Here is a 15,382-nt window from a genome sequence, read left to right as displayed (position 1 = left end):
CATGTATAATGAGATAAGAATCCAATGTTTTTGTTCAGACCAGGTCTCTCCATGGTTTTAAGTTTGGTAATAAGTTGCAATTCAGCAGCTTCTCTTTCCAGTCTATTTCTGAAATTCCTTTGTAATAGAACAGCTACTTTGAGATCTTGACCATGGCAGACCAACACGGCTACCTATCTGTAACAGAAAACAGAAAGTAATTACAAAATAAAAAGGAAAAAATTACAAATACAAAAATACGAAAAAAATACACAATACCTGGAAAATAAAAAACAATTTAAAAAAAATCAATCTTTTCATATCTTATATTTTGTTTACTTGTTTCCTGACCTCCTCACACCTCCCTTTTTTGTATTCCAGTTCACATGGCTAATTCAGCAAATCCTTTCCCTCTTTGTTTTTATCTTAATTCTATATCTTAACATATTATAGCTTCATATTTTCATCTGATTATCAATCCATTTTTTAAAGCCGTTTCATTTCAATCCAACATCATTTTAACATTCGTTACTTTTACAATGTTTCTGCAAATAGTCTTTAAATTTCTTCCAATCGTCTTCCACCAACTCTTCTCCCTGGTCTCGGATTCTGTCAGTCATTTTCGCCAGTTCCATATAGTCTATCACTTTCATCTGCCATTCTTCCAAGGTGGGTAAATCTTGTGTCTTCGGAGGATGCTGCGTTTGAGCCCGGCAGAGATTTAAAAGCATCATCAACAACAACCATCACTTTATTATGCATATTATGTACTTCCCCAGCCACTCTGGGCAGCTTCCAGCACATATAAAAACATCAAGCATTAAAAACGCATGTCTTCCAATTTCATCAGTGCTTTGTACACGTGTTGAATGATCAAAGCTAAGTTGAAATCTAAAGTTGTAATTTTTAATATATATCTCATCCCATTTTTTGAGTTATGAGGGTTTGAAATGTCAAATTTTTTTGGATAATTTTAGCCTACACAAAAAAACTTAAAAGCTCAGCCTGGAATCGATATATTTCAAAACTAAAAATACTGATCTCTTCAGAACTTCATGGGCTTTAATATGATCTGTCACATGATTACTTTAAATTTTAAAGTTACAAATTTTAAATTTTTTTAAGTGATTAAAAATTAATATGGTTTCAAAATTCCAAAAAAATGTATTGATTATTTAATATTTCTAAGAGCTACCTGCAAAATGTCATATTGGGATCTCAACAGGATCACATTTAAAAAAAATATATTTGTACATCCATGCCAGCCTTTTTGGGTTCTATTTAGGATAAATGAGTCTTTTTGGAGTAAAATATAACAGAATAAACATGACTTCAAACTATAATATCAGTTGCTTCAGGCATTTCTTTAGAAAGTTATTCAATTAAAAGGTACGGTATCTGAGAAGCTAGTCAGGGTCTTATTTTAAAAATGTTTTCCAAAGCAGAGTAATAGCTTGCTGTTGCAGAACAGAATTAACACTTTGAAAGAATTCTTGTTAGTTCATGAAAATTACAACATAATACATGTCGAACAAATTTATGACACAGTTAAACTCTAACTGGTGCCAATATAACATCCCTTCAATCTAGTTCTTATTTTCAACAAATGAGTACAGAAAAGAAGAAATGTTCCTAAAACGACACTTTGAAAAAGTGAAAGTGATCAAGGGAACACATGGATTCCATTGCTGCTACATCCAGTCCAACAGAAATTGTGACCAAGGTGTACTCCTTTAGCAATGAGAGTAAGAAGTTCAACGTTGAAGTAGGCACAAAATCTCTGTTCGTGTTCATGTCAAGCCTTGATGCCTGAAAGAAATGCATTTTATTTATGTTTTTATTGCTGCTGTGGACAATTTAGTTAAAAGGTGATTAGAAGTAATGTGAGCTCATCTTGTCATTTAAACACGGACCGGAATGATACAGCTTTGCCATTGCTGTATTGAAACTGCTGTACCTTTACTTCTTAAAACAGATCATGCTCTCTGTTGCTCTCGCTGTTTTGTTTCCTATAATCCTCTCTGCAGTTAGCAAAACTGTGATGACAACTCACGGGAGCCTATTAAACACACGTATTTGCCATAACCATGTTAGATTTAAGCAGCCATATGCAAGAACTAAGTAGAAGAGCTGCCTTTTCAAAGCAGGTAATCTTATATGCTATGAAATATTTAGCTAGTCCATTTGATCGGTTCCTCCCCGCATCTTTGGAAAGATTTTAGTTATGGTTTGATACCTCTATGCCCATCTTGTGCTTTTAAATTAGGAGCACTGTCTTACCTCTTGAAACTATATGCACTCCTGTGAACATTTACATGCAATTCTGCAATAAAGTTACAGTTTTAAATCTTCAGTATTCCAGGCATATCCAGACCCTTTTGATACAACTGAGAACATGATAGCTAGTTTTACTATGGTTTACCTCCATCAATGCATTTTCATATACTGCATGGGTCAGTGGTAAGGGATATGGGGAACTGTGGTCCTCCAAGTTAACCATCCCTGCCCTAGAGCAATTTGTGAATAGTTGTGCTGGGCCCGGGGGTAACCAGAGCAACGCAGTCCAGGTCTGGTCCCGAATCCAAGGGTTCCGCGAGGAGTCAGTCCGACAGGGCCAAGGCAGGACACGAGGCAGGAAACCAGAAAAGGTCGGGTACAGGATCACAGGCAGGTTCTGGCAAACAGCAACGTTGCTCCCGCAACCTGGGGCGGGGTCCAACAGCCTTTTATCTCTGTCGGGGTAACGGCTGGTCCTGATCCCCCGGTGACTCACCTCCCTGTCTCGCCTGAAGGCGAGCACTCCTCCTGTGAGTACTCAGGTCTCTCCTTCTCTCAGACCTCAGTCTCTGCAGCTCGGGATATGTCGGTAGACCCAGGGGCCACCTCAGCCTCTCCTGACCCAACAGGTAGTGGAAGCAGCTGTAAGTGATTGCCCATGTTACAGATAAATCTGCGTATGAGGCTGCTCAGTCACCCAGCTCGTCAGGCAGAGCCCGCGGGTCCCTGCGGAATAAAGGAAGGATTCCAGCCAACTGGAGCAAATAGCTGTCGACCAAAGTTTATTGCGCAATAGGTTCAAAGAGGAAATTTGAACCCTGAGGATGGGGTGACAAAGACTTTTAAAGCTTTCCCACCATATCCCAGAATACAGTTCATACAGCATCATTGCTACATCACTGACATGTCACAAAAGGGGAGGGGTTAACTTTGGCAAACATGTCCAGACAAGTCCTTGGTACAAGATTAGCATAAGCAGACATGGCAGGGCAAGAATCAGGTATAAGATTAGCATAGACAAATATGTCTGAAGTACCCACCTCCCAAAAGTACAATAGAACTTCTTTTGCATGTCTGGAGCCTGAGGAAAGTCAGGTGATGAGATTTGGCTTCCCTTGGCTAACAATGAGCCCAGCAGTTGTCACCTCTGGGAACTTCCTGGAGTCCCTTTTCAAAGGGAAAATAGATTTGGAATGGAGGAAACTGGCAAAGGAGTTGATTTTATATTATTTTTAAAGCTAGGTAACTTCCCTGAGCTGTCAAGTTGAAAGGATACATTCAGGCATAATATTTGTATTATGTATTATGTACTTTAAAGATGTTGCCCCCCCCCGTAATTTCCATAACACCCAGCTGGAGGCAACGAGGTAACCCCCGCATCTGGAGCCAGGGCAGGCTCAGGCCCCTGACTTGGCCCAGCTTGTGCTTGTTGCAGGGGAACCTGTGCAGACTGGGGCTCTTCAGAATCAGGCCACGGCCTTGGTTCAGACACCGCCTGAGGCAAAGGATCCGGTGCGGACTGAGACTCCTCTGGCTCTGAGTCCGAGTCCCAGGCCATCGCAATAGTGGTTATTCATTGACAGTCTCTAATCCCGTCCCTGGTGCATTCTGAATTTCATTCTAAATTCCAGTTTCTCCCACTGCATACCTCATGCCGAAATGGACCAAACCAGTCAGGACTGGAATGGGCCACTGAAAGTAATAGGAGTCCAGTGCGCTTTCTTCTTCACGGGGAGGATAATAATGGTTTTGTTTCCTTGACCCGGTGCTTTGGGACTAAAGTACTTTACATTCAGGCACATGAGGTTTTGATAGATGTTGCAGTGAAGTCTGGGTGACATCAGAATAAAAATGTCTATGATTCCAGAAGAGGAAATCCCAGAAGACTTGTGCTTTCCAAGAACTGTTCGTTGCTTTCTAGCTATATCATAGCATCGTCAATCGGTATGAATTGTTCTTTGTATACTAGCTTTCTCAGATGAGAGAGAGAAAGTTTGGGGATCATGTTTCTTTAACCAAGTGGGGGGAAATGTAGTATCTGGCAAGCTCAGTGTGTGTGTGTGTGTGTGTGTGTGTGTGTGAGAGAGAGAGAGAGAGAGAGAGAGAGAGAGAGAGAGAATACACTGGAATAAGATAAGAGGAAAGAAATCTTTGGAAGAAATTTAAAGTGTAAACAGTCATTCACTTTGCGTTGGCTGATTTTCTTTTGTTCCTTATTACACATATGGTCTTTCCCAACCACATTTAGATAACATTTTAAATTATTCAAACAATGAAATGCATGTTCCTCATTAGCAACCTATGTCCATGTAGACTCCAACTCTCATACAGCCTTGTTCCACATTTGGGTAGGGTCTCAGGCCATTAAAACCCTGCATGCTCCTCACCAGCATCCTAAATCCATGTGCAGCCCAACTCTCTGTCTGTCCGGGGCCTGGACTGCAGCAGGAGTCAGTGCAAAATGACAGTGAGGAGTCTCCTTTCACAAGATGAGAGCAAAATGTGCACCGAGGTTCTCTGTAGTATACAAAGCACTGAGCCCAACTAAGAGAGACAATCTGTTAAGCTGGCTTTGCTAATAAGTAAACATCTTCAGCTTTGTTTGTTAGGCACGTGTGTTTTTGAACACAGTTTTATTTTATGGCCAGCCTCCCATGCTCAGGCTGCTGTAGGAGATGTAATGGATCTGGAAATCCTAGTCCACTTTATTCTCAACAATAGTGTTATCAGATAGCTGCAACCATCTCTCCGTTGCCATAGTACAGAAAACAAAACCCCTTCAGAAGCAGTTGAACTGCTGCCTGGTTTTGCAATGTGCTTATCCAGTATAGAGCTCAGCGGTGGAAATGCAGGGGGACCCTGGTTTGCTGGCATCTTTTAGTTTAGCCTTATGAAATCCTCATCTGTCTCTCATTACCTCTTAACAAAATGTCTTTTCCTTTATTCTTCATTTCTAAGGGTAGTTCAGTACCATGGTCAGCACAGTAAGCTGTGCGACCCTTAAGGAGAACTAAAACATGTTAAGGAAAGATGTGACTGAAGAAATTGGTATGGTTTCATCATCTGCAATTGTCTGAAATAAACAGATAGATGTAAGTAGGCAGCTGTATCTGCAAGAAACTGGATTCTTAACTACAAAAGGGCACATGGCAAAGTGTTAGTTTCTGCTGTATGCAAGAACCACGTATTGAATTGAGCCTCTATATGATTGATGGATGAGGTGAAGAAGAACCTGCCCCACGATGCTCAGGAAGATTCACGCAATATTTCACCCCAACTCCCGCAGGAGAAGCCTGTCCGATGGAATCCCTACTTTTGATGGCTCTGCAGTCCGGTTGATCCGTAGCACTTCTATGTATGTGCTTGGAGATGAGGATAACAAATTCAGTGAGCCTTTGAAAAAAAGCAAAAGTACCACCAGCCTGGATTCAGTTGCCTGCCTCCATCTGAAGGAAGAAGAACGGGCATGGATGTACTCAAAGACTCAAGACTGTTTGCAGTACTTGCAAGATTTGCTAGCTTTGAGGAAAAAATACATTGAGAGCATCAAAGATCTCAAGTCCAGTGACAGGGCATCTGATATTTCCTCCGTGTCTACAAAATCTTCCAAGACGAGACAAAAGTCACCAGCCACACCTCCACCAATACAGTCTTCCAAGGTAGGAGCTATTGCATCACATGGTTAAGAAAACATTGCTTATATGTATGATAAAATAAAGGCCCATAAAGGTTTTTAAATCATGTAATTAGAAAATCACTATATAACGTTTGGATAAGATATAAACATCTCCTAGAAAGGAAAACACCCAGATGGCTTTCACCAATGAAAGCTAAGGCCCCAAAAAAGTTAAATATGGAGAATAAATGGTTGAAATACTCTGACCTTTTGCTTGAGGATAATGAAGGATTTAAATTAGGACCATTTGATCAAATCAAAGACAAGGTGGACTGGCTTCAAGATTATCAGATCAATGAATTATTTAAGCTTGACAAGAAAAATGGTTTTGCAACGGAAAAAACCAAATTGGAAACGGAGTTGTTAGATACCAATGTTAAAAATTTGTCTAAGATGTATAATTTACTGTTGGAATGGCATACAAAGGATGAACGAGTGAAATCTGTGATGATAGATTGGGCAAGAGATTTTGGTCACTATATAATGATGGAAAATTGGGAAAGGTTGTGGGAAGTTTAATAATAATGTGCACAAGAGAAGCGAGACTCACAAATGTGATGTGTTTCTCTCTGTGATACCTTCATTGGGTCTATCCCCCGTTCAGTTTTTCACACACATCCATTACACAGAAGTATCAAATACAACTTAACTTCATTCACCCAACCTGAACCCTTTCCATCAATCTAGAGAGACGGCGACTGCTTGGTTTAAAAAACAAACAAAAGCAAAATTCTTAGCAGCCAAAATGAGGAACTTTCTCAGCAGGTGAGGCCATGACGGCAGGGAGTCTAATTTCAGGAAAGTGAAGCCATGCTTTTTTACAGCCAGTAGCTAAGGAGGCATCAACAACTATAGATTGTATTTAATGCCCTCTCCTTTGGATAAGTTTCTCTCTTGCTGTTCTTCTGTTGGGTTGGAATAAACGACAGATGAGTAGCAGGTGTCATCTGGGAGGCATACTCCCGAGCATGTCTCGGGGAGTCCCTTTTATTGAATATTACAGCATTGCCACATATGTCTTATTCCTGATTGGTTAATACAAATACAAAGAAAAGGATACATGCCACATATGTGCTTGATGCTGATTGGTTAAAGCACATGTCACATATATGCTTGGTGCTGATTGGTTAACACAAATACAAAGCAAAGGTTACATATAAGTATTAATCACCAATAGATTAAAGGCTGGGAAAGGGAACACAGAACTAGACAAGCATGAAAACCTCCTAGTTAAATTATAATTAGTGATTAATAGAACAAGACCTAAAACAATTACTTATGATGGATAATGTGAAACTTAAAAGGACATATTAATCACGTTCCATAGATGTGATCAACTATGCATTAAGAACAGGTCAGAATACCATGTTTTATGAACTAAGTGTGAGCTTGAACATTCTAGGGTGATGAGAAAATGTCTCAAACTAGAACGGTTTGTACAGAAGCAGAAACATTCCTACAAAAGCAAAACTTTTTTCCTACTTGAAAAAAACACACCATTAGTTTTATGCAAATCAATGTGTTCCATGCTTTAATTTCTTTATTAGCATGGCAGCTGCTCTCAGATTGTTTTTTAAAAAGGCTTTCATTTCACAAGCAGGTATGTTATTAGGTGTGGTATTGAGTAGATTACTCCTTTGCAGCAGTGCCAATAGTGATTTAAAGTGCTATAGGCACACTAAACAGCATCCTAACAGGGTGATTACTATATTTGTTTACTCAGAAGTAAGTCCCACTATGGCCAATGGAACTCTTTTTTTTTTTTTGGAAAAGTTTTTGTTAAAATAATTCAACATTAATACACACATATTGCGAATATACAAGCATACAAACATACATTTCATACAATCCTTAAAAATATTCAAACATACCCACACTCAATCCCACAGATAATTCCTTTTCCCATCACCATCCACCACCCCTCACCCCACCTTTGTGATAGACTTCCAATCTACTCAATTGCAATTTCTTTCCACTTCTATTGCTTTCTTTCACACACCTTTAACCTAATTTCATGCTTCTATTACACATTGTTATCCATCTTATTTAGTATTTCAGTATTTAAAACGGAACTTGTTTATTCTAATAGGAGTTCTGATTTTTCGATATGGTTTTGCAAGTATCCTTTAAACACCTTCCAATCCCTGTCTATCTTCTCTTTTGAGATCCTTCCAATTTCTCCCATTGTTTTGGATATATTGTAATACTCCAATAATTTGGCAAGCCACTCTATTTTTGTTGGTATAATACCACTTTTCCAATTTTTCGCAATCAATAGCCTTGCGGCTACTGTTGCGTACGAGTATAATGTCTTGTCTTCTTCCTTTAGACTTCCTGGTACTATTCCCAATAGAAAAACTTCTGGTGTTTTCCTAAATGAATATCTAAACATTTTTTTCCATTTTGTTATATATTGTTTCCCAAAATCGTTTGATGTTTAAACAATTCCACCATATATGTACCATAGTACCTTTTCCAGTGTTGCATCACCAATGGAACTCACTGGTAAGTGTTTATAGGGTTTATAGGGTTGTTGCCTACATGTGGAAAAACATGATGTAACCACTGAAACCCTTAAAATGTGCTCTTGCACTATTTAAAAAGGACAATACAGTACAGAACCACTATTTCTGGGTGCCTGAGCCTATCCAAGAGGCTCTCACTAATATATACATCTCACACACTTGCTTACACTTACTTGTCACCTTCAGTAACACTTTGCATGTCACAGCCTGATAGGAAAAGGGAACGGGAAATGCAGCCACAGAGATGGATATTCAACATGAATACTGCAGCCTGGAGCAAGCTGGAAAGGGGAAATGGTGCTTTTCCAGAAATATTGGGACCCTGCTGGCAATGGTGCATAGATGTGGCTACAAGCAATTTATACTGTACCATGCTCCTAGTGGGTAGCATGCATAAATCTGGTAAACTTTAGCAGTAATAGTTAGGAAACATTGTGTGTGTGTGTGTGTGTGTGTGTGTGTGTGTGTGTGTGTGTGTGAAATCTGCATTCGCAGCTGTGATCTAATTCGAACATATGTGGGAGTAAGACCCATAGAACTGAATGGGTCTTACTTTGACAAAACAGGTATAGGATTGCATTGTAAACTGTGCATGATTAGTTATCCTTGAAACAGCCTATTAGGTAATTATTATTATTCACAGTTTACAGAAAACAAAGTGAGATTGGGCGGCAGTGGCTTCCTTATGAGTCTCCCCGGCCACTCTGGGCGGCTCCCAATCAAATGTTAAAAACAGTACAGCATTAAATATTAAAAACATCCCTGAACAGGGCTGCCTTCAGATGTCTTTTAAAGATAGGATAGCTGCTTATTTCCTTCACATCTGAAGGGAGGGTGTTCCACAGGGTGGGCGCCACTACCGAGAAGGCCCTCTGTCTGGTTCCCTGTAACCTCACTTCTCGCAGTGAGGGAACCGCCAGAAGGCCCTTGGTGCTGGATCTCAGTTTCTGGGCTGAACGATGGGGCTGGAGATGCTCCTTCAGGTATACTGGACCGAGGCCATTTAGGGCTTTAAAGCTCAGCACCAACATTTTGAATTGTGCTTGGAAACGTACTGGGAGCCAATGTAGGTCTTTCACTTCACAGAGAACCTAAGTGGTTCTCCAAGCTCACGTATGTACAGAAGGAATGAGAGTAGGTTCCAGGATTCCTGTTTTAAGTAATTATTTCTGCAGCTGTGCTCCTATATTCATTTCTTCATCTAATCCCCCTTCAAGTTGATCTACACAATCAAGCAGAACCACAATAGAGGGTCATTCAATATCAAGTGATCCAGCTTTCTTACTTCATGTCATCCAATTTTCTGAATAGTTTGTTTATTTGTTGAATGCTCAAAACTAAGTTTAAATCTAAAATTTTAGCTTTTTATCTCATCCCATTTTTGAATTATGAGGGTTAGAAATTTAAAAAAAAAAATGACAATTTTGGCCTTGTCACACTACACAAAAAGCTTAAAAGCTCAGCCCAGCATTGAGACATGTCAAAACTAAAACCACCAATCTCTTCAGAACTTCATGGGCTTTAATATGATATGTCACAATAAGGTCTTACTTTAAATTTTAAAGTTAAGTTACAAAATGCTGGGTTGAGCTTTTAAGGCCAAAATTGTTGGCTTTTTGAAAAGGTTTAACTAAAAGCTGTTGATTGTGATTCAGCAGGAAATGCTTTTCCCAAAATGGAAAAGTGGCGATGGGAAATCACTTAATGAATTTTTCCTGCAGTAATGCAGTCGTCAAGAGTGCCAGGACTTTGGCAGAAAAATAGGTGGCAACTGTAGATATGAAGCTGCATCGGAAGCTGCCTTGAGAAATGGTTCATTAAAGCAACCCACATGGTGGTAGAACATTTGATAATATAAGTGAACCCTGAACTCACAATTTCCATCACATTGGCGTTCTGAGCCAGAGCACAGCATTATTTTGATGGAATCCAACTCCCCAAATTAAGCATAAAAAACAACTTTAAAATGCAGGCCAAAGACAAATAAGTAGCAATGGGTTCAAAGAACAATTTAGCCAGTGATCAGAGATTGTTTTGTTGAAGAACATTTGCAAGTCCGCTTCCACCATTTTGGTTGTGCGTTTTGTATCCTTGGATATTGGGTTGTTCTTTGCAACAGCAAAGTCTATTTGTTCAAACCGAACTCCTGTCATATTATTCTGTTCAACAGGTCTCAGCAGAGAGAAAAGCCTCACAGCTCAATTCAGACGTAACCGAGGCAATAGCTTATTTTGACTCAATTATTGCCGAACTAGATGCAGAAAGGCATCGGAAAATTGTGGTGAGGGATCATCCGCCACACGCAGATGTTGATTTTGATGGTAAGTAGGAATACAATGCAGGGAGCTGATGAGTGACCATAGACAAATGACACATGAAAATAAAATAAAATCTATCACCATAAAGCCATGCTGTTCATGAACAAATTTAAAGTTAAACCCCATATCGTAAAAGCTTTAAAAGCTGCTCGACTGGCAGAAATGTAACCGGTGTACTGTTTTACAAGCAACTAGCTCCTGCCAACCTAGCAGTTCAAAAGCACGTCAAAGTGCAAGTAGATAAATAGGTACCACTCTGGCGGGAAGGTAAACGGCGTTTCAGTGCACTGCTCTGGTTTGCCAGAAGTGGCTTAGTCATGCTGGCCACATGACCCGGAAGCTGTACACCGGCTCCCTCGGCCAGTAAAGCGAGATGAGCGCCGCAACCCGAGTCATCCACGACTGGACCTAATGGTCAGGGGTCCCTTTACCTTTATGCTGGAGGAAAAGGAAGAAAGCTTGTTTGGCTTGGAGTATGCCAGGAGCAGCTGAAAAATTATGCAGCTGGCCATTATGTAAGTAACAAGAGTAACAGGTTATGTAAGTACAAGAGTAACAGGTTGGTGCTGCCAGAAGCAGGCCGAGGAAAACAAGGTGCTTCTTTCTTTGGTCAGCAAGACTTCCAGGGTCGTTCAACATACTATTGTTAAAAGAAACCTTGGCTTAATGTTGCAGGTGAACATGGCCAATGTTATGGGGTGATGTGAGCACCCTTCGAAAATGCTTTCAGAAAGATCTTTCTTTGTTAAAACTTTATGCTGCTGTGAAGGTGTATTCATTCCAACTTTAGTTCCCTCTTTCAGTCATTGCGAGCTCACGAGAGCACAGCTTGCATTCCAACTGGATTCTACGTGCCCCTCGGAAATGTTCCCAAGAGACTGTCCAAGGAGGAAAGACGACAAGCCAATCGGAGAGAAACAGCCATGGAAGAACAATTTGCTCCAGAAAGAAACTAGAAAGATACCCAATATATCTACCTAAGGCTGTGGAGGGAGCATTCAATACTTTGAAGTTTAAACCCAAAGTGTGCCCCAAAGTACTGCTCTGATCTGGAAGTAAAATGAAATACCCAATGTGAAGTTCCTTACATATGAGGGCAGACTAAACAATCAAGGGCCTTTATGCATAATTGGGGTTTATTTTGCATGAAACACTTGACGTAATAGCTATTTTTTGATGCATGTGGCTCACAGTTCTTCCCTTGAGATTGCACTTCAACGGAAGGGCACTGAACTTCCTAAATGCAGTATTTTATAGGCTGGAAACTGTGACATTCCCTGCCCCCACCCCGCAAATCACACATCTATTTCTAACTGTCCTTACCATGTTGAATTTAATAGTACAGGTGTCACAATGACCTCTTGGACCTTTCCGGTTATGTTGTGAGATATGGGCAAGACAACACCTCTTTCCTCGTGGTCATACAATTTTGTCAACTTTGTTTATATTGTGGTGTGTGTGTGTGTGTGTTTTTAAAAAAATATTTGATGGCCAACCATGCAATACCCAGCTAAACAACCCTAAAACTGGAATACCCAGCTAGGATTTGTTTTTTAAGTGGCAAAGAGCAGCCGGACTACCTGTATTCTTACAATGTTGTGAACCTCTTAAATAAATACTTTTTTATGTTAACATTTATAACCTGCTTTTCCTGATGATTGTTGGCCTTTTTTGTTGTATGCTCTCCCTTCTTCTGTTGGAGCACAAATGAAGATATTCATGAAGCAAATGCATGCCTATACATAAAGGTAAAGGGACCCCTGACCATTAGGTCCAGTCGTGACCGACTCTGGGGTTGCGGCGCTCATCTCGCTTTATTGGCCTATACATACCCATCCACTAGGTGTGGACAGGAGCCCAAATCCAAATAGGAAACATTAAATTTGTCCCAAGAACCCAAAAGGGCTTTAGGACACAGTCCTACATTCATTCATTTATTTCCCCCCAAATAATTTTGATTTGATTTAACAAGTGTAGAATTGTAACAGTACAAAATACATATCCATATTTAGAGATTTCTCTGAATCTGTAGATTTCCCACTGAGAGGTATTGTTCTGCCATCAAGATGCTTTCGTGATGTCCGCCCCCCCCCCCGCATTGAGGTAAAAAAAAAGTGAAAAAAGTGAAAAGTGTTTTTTCAAACATGCAAAAACAGAGAGAAGCAGACTTAAGCACTCTTCTTATCTTCTTCTATCATCACACACACAGATTTGTTTCAGGATATTTTACTACCTTTAAATACAATGGAATTTAACATGGAGTAGTCAAACATCCCAAAAATCAATTTTCCACATTCGTCTTATTATACAGGTGTTTTAAGTTTCTTATAAGATAACAAAGGCAGTAATTTCCTAATCCCCTTGTTAACCATATGCACATTTAAAAGAAAAGTTGAAAGTGATCTCCAAAAGTCAGAACAATGAATGCTATTCAAAATGGGTCACATCTCTGATGATATCCTTTGGATTTTCCCAATGCTTTGCCCATCTGGCTCTCTGACTTAACCAAATTTCCAACTCACATCCTTCAACTTGGAATCAATGAATGGGTTTATAAAGATTTCAGAAGTGGCAAATCAGCAGAGAAGCAAATTCCACCAACAGCAGTAGCATCTAGCATATGGTGCAGAGAATCAGCACCCCCCAGCTGTGGTAGCTTTTGCAGTTTCATCAAATGGCAAATAATAGCAGCCTTATTCTATTGCTTCCAGTTGTTATGGTACTGCCTTGCAATTTAGGAGAGGAAAGAATGAACTAAATCCTATTAATAGATTTAAAGGTCCTTTGAGGGGAACAGCCATCAAAGCCACTGCTCTGTTTCTTAAATTTTCTAAAATTAAACAGTGTAATGGAGCTATAATAAGCAATTCCTTTCTTCACTCCTTTTCTTTGAAACAATCAATTTACCAGAGTATGCTTAGCTCAGTCAATTTCAAGTAGAGACCCTGCTGATTAGTCAGTTGAAGGGCCGGACTTCAGAACACTGGTTACGACAGTGATGAGGAGTTAATATTTATTAGTGGGGAAAGTATTTATTAATGAAGGCAAATTTTATTCCCTTTTAAAGGATCTTGAAGAATCATATGGTCACAAATCCTCTGGGGGCCACGAGGCAAAAGTCCAAAGCCAAAAACCTTATTATTTTGTAGGCATCTATGCATGTACAGTGGAACCTCGATTGTTCAACGTAATCCGTTCCGGAAGACTGTTCAACTTCTGAAACGTTCAACAACCAAGGCGCAATGGGTGGCTGGCAATTTCAATGGAGAAAATTGAAAAACATGCCCCAGAAGCTGTTTGACTCCCAAGCCGCGTTCGAAACGGAAGCAATTACTTCTGGGTTTTCGGCGCCTGAAAACCAAAACGTTCGGCTTCCGAGATGCTCAAAAACTGAGGTACTACTGTACACTGTTGCTTTTACCCTTCTGCCACACGCTGCCCTGGAGGGGGTGGGGACAGGGCTCCTTGGAAAGCAATCTAAATGAGCATTTAGTGAAGTCCTGTTTCTGATGCTCTGGAGAATCACATGATTCTCAACCCCCCACCCTTATTTTATTCTCAACCCAGTGAGCATCATGGCTCGCTCCCGTTACTCAGTCCCTGCTCCTGCCAACCTAGCAGTTCAAAAGCAAAGTCCAAGTAGATAAATAGGTACCACTCCGGCGTAATTCTGCTGACTTCACTTCTAAGTTAACTGCAGTTCTAATTTGGTTTTGTCCTGGTTGTCAGGTTTTTTTTTGTTATTTTTTTACATAATGTAATAGTGTACAATAAGGTGAAGGCAAACTGGTCAGCTGTAACCAGAAAGTGCATTTTGATCTTAAGAGATGCTCCAGAAGCAAAAAGAGGAGAAGTCTCCTACAACTAGAAGGAATGTCATAGGTGAACATGAGAGAACAGCAGACCTGGGAGCGTCTCATGTGCAGCAGGGACTGGGAACACACAGAGGAGTGGCTTGCTCTGTGCTGAAACCAAAATTACGGCTTTGGAAACCCTCTAGAAAACAAGATCTGTTAGATCATTAAGATGGAAAAGCTCACAGTATCATCTCAGCTTAAATGAAAACATATGTCACAAAGACACCACCCTCTCTGGGGACCTTTATTCCAAGGACACCACCCTCAAGGTTTGTGCTGAAACACCTGAAATCTTTCACTGCTGAGATTGGCGGGGAGAGGTGGAATAATATATCTGCAAAATCAAAGCTTGTTTAATCATTTCCTTCATTAACATATATCCATACAGAACAGCACCTACTTGATTACAGGCAGAGACCACTTTGCACAGGGGTTCCGTTCCTGTCCCCCACACGGATCAGCAGAGTGCTGTAAGCCTGACCCACCTTGTGTTCTGCCCTCTTCCTGTCCAAAAGGGCCTGTGCGTCAGCGGCCATGCGTCAATTGGCCACATGCAAAATGGTCGCTGCTTGAACTTTCTATCAGGAGTAACCAACATGGCCAATGATCAAGTATGATGGGAGTCCAGCAACACTTAAAGGGCACCTCACTGACTACCCCTGCTCTGTATGGGTCCATTTCCATGGCAGCACTCACATCCTACCGTTAGGTCAATACACTCACTAGTTAAAATGTTAAATCAGAAGGGTA

General features: G+C 40.4%; 1 protein-coding gene across 4 annotated transcripts; it reads left to right on the top strand.

Annotated features, from left to right (window-relative positions):
• The first annotated feature begins 3,225 nt into the window (after positions 1-3,225).
• Positions 3,226-12,347, top strand: LOC309338435 (uncharacterized protein C13orf42). Of its 4 annotated transcripts, none has more exons than XM_081855719.1 (4): positions 3,226-3,256; positions 5,215-5,915; positions 10,628-10,778; positions 11,579-12,347. In XM_081855719.1, exons 2-4 carry the CDS (start codon positions 5,499-5,501, stop codon positions 11,821-11,823), a joined length of 813 nt encoding a protein of 270 aa, XP_081711845.1. In that variant the 5' UTR covers positions 3,226-3,256; positions 5,215-5,498; the 3' UTR covers positions 11,824-12,347. The 4 variants fall into 4 exon arrangements, with proteins under 4 accessions (XP_081711845.1, XP_081711848.1, XP_081711847.1 ...); XM_081855722.1 differs by lacking the exon at positions 3,226-3,256 and adding an exon at positions 4,058-4,200 and having other exon boundaries at positions 5,543-5,915; XM_081855721.1 differs by lacking the exon at positions 3,226-3,256 and adding an exon at positions 4,058-4,200 and having other exon boundaries at positions 5,220-5,915.
• The last annotated feature ends 3,035 nt before the right edge of the window (positions 12,348-15,382 follow it).

The sequence above is a fragment of the Podarcis erhardii genome (genome assembly GCF_964252035.2).
Source record: "Podarcis erhardii genome assembly, chromosome: 3".
Lineage (NCBI taxonomy): Eukaryota > Metazoa > Chordata > Lepidosauria > Squamata > Lacertidae > Podarcis > Podarcis erhardii.
The sequence above is the reverse complement of the archived record's forward strand: the minus strand, read 5'-3'. Positions and strand labels throughout refer to the sequence as shown.

What these genes read in the sequence shown, in the direction of transcription:
- LOC309338435 (XM_081855719.1), top strand. Translation starts at nt 5,499, where the DNA reads ATGCTCAGGAAGATTCACGCAATATTTCACCCCAACTCCCGCAGGAGA. An exon ending in CACCAATACAGTCTTCCAAG is followed by an intron (nt 5,916 to 10,627) that starts GTAGGAGCTATT and finishes TCTGTTCAACAG; the next exon opens with GTCTCAGCAGAGAGAAAAGC. An exon ending in CGCAGATGTTGATTTTGATG is followed by an intron (nt 10,779 to 11,578) that starts GTAAGTAGGAAT and finishes TCCCTCTTTCAG; the next exon opens with TCATTGCGAGCTCACGAGAG.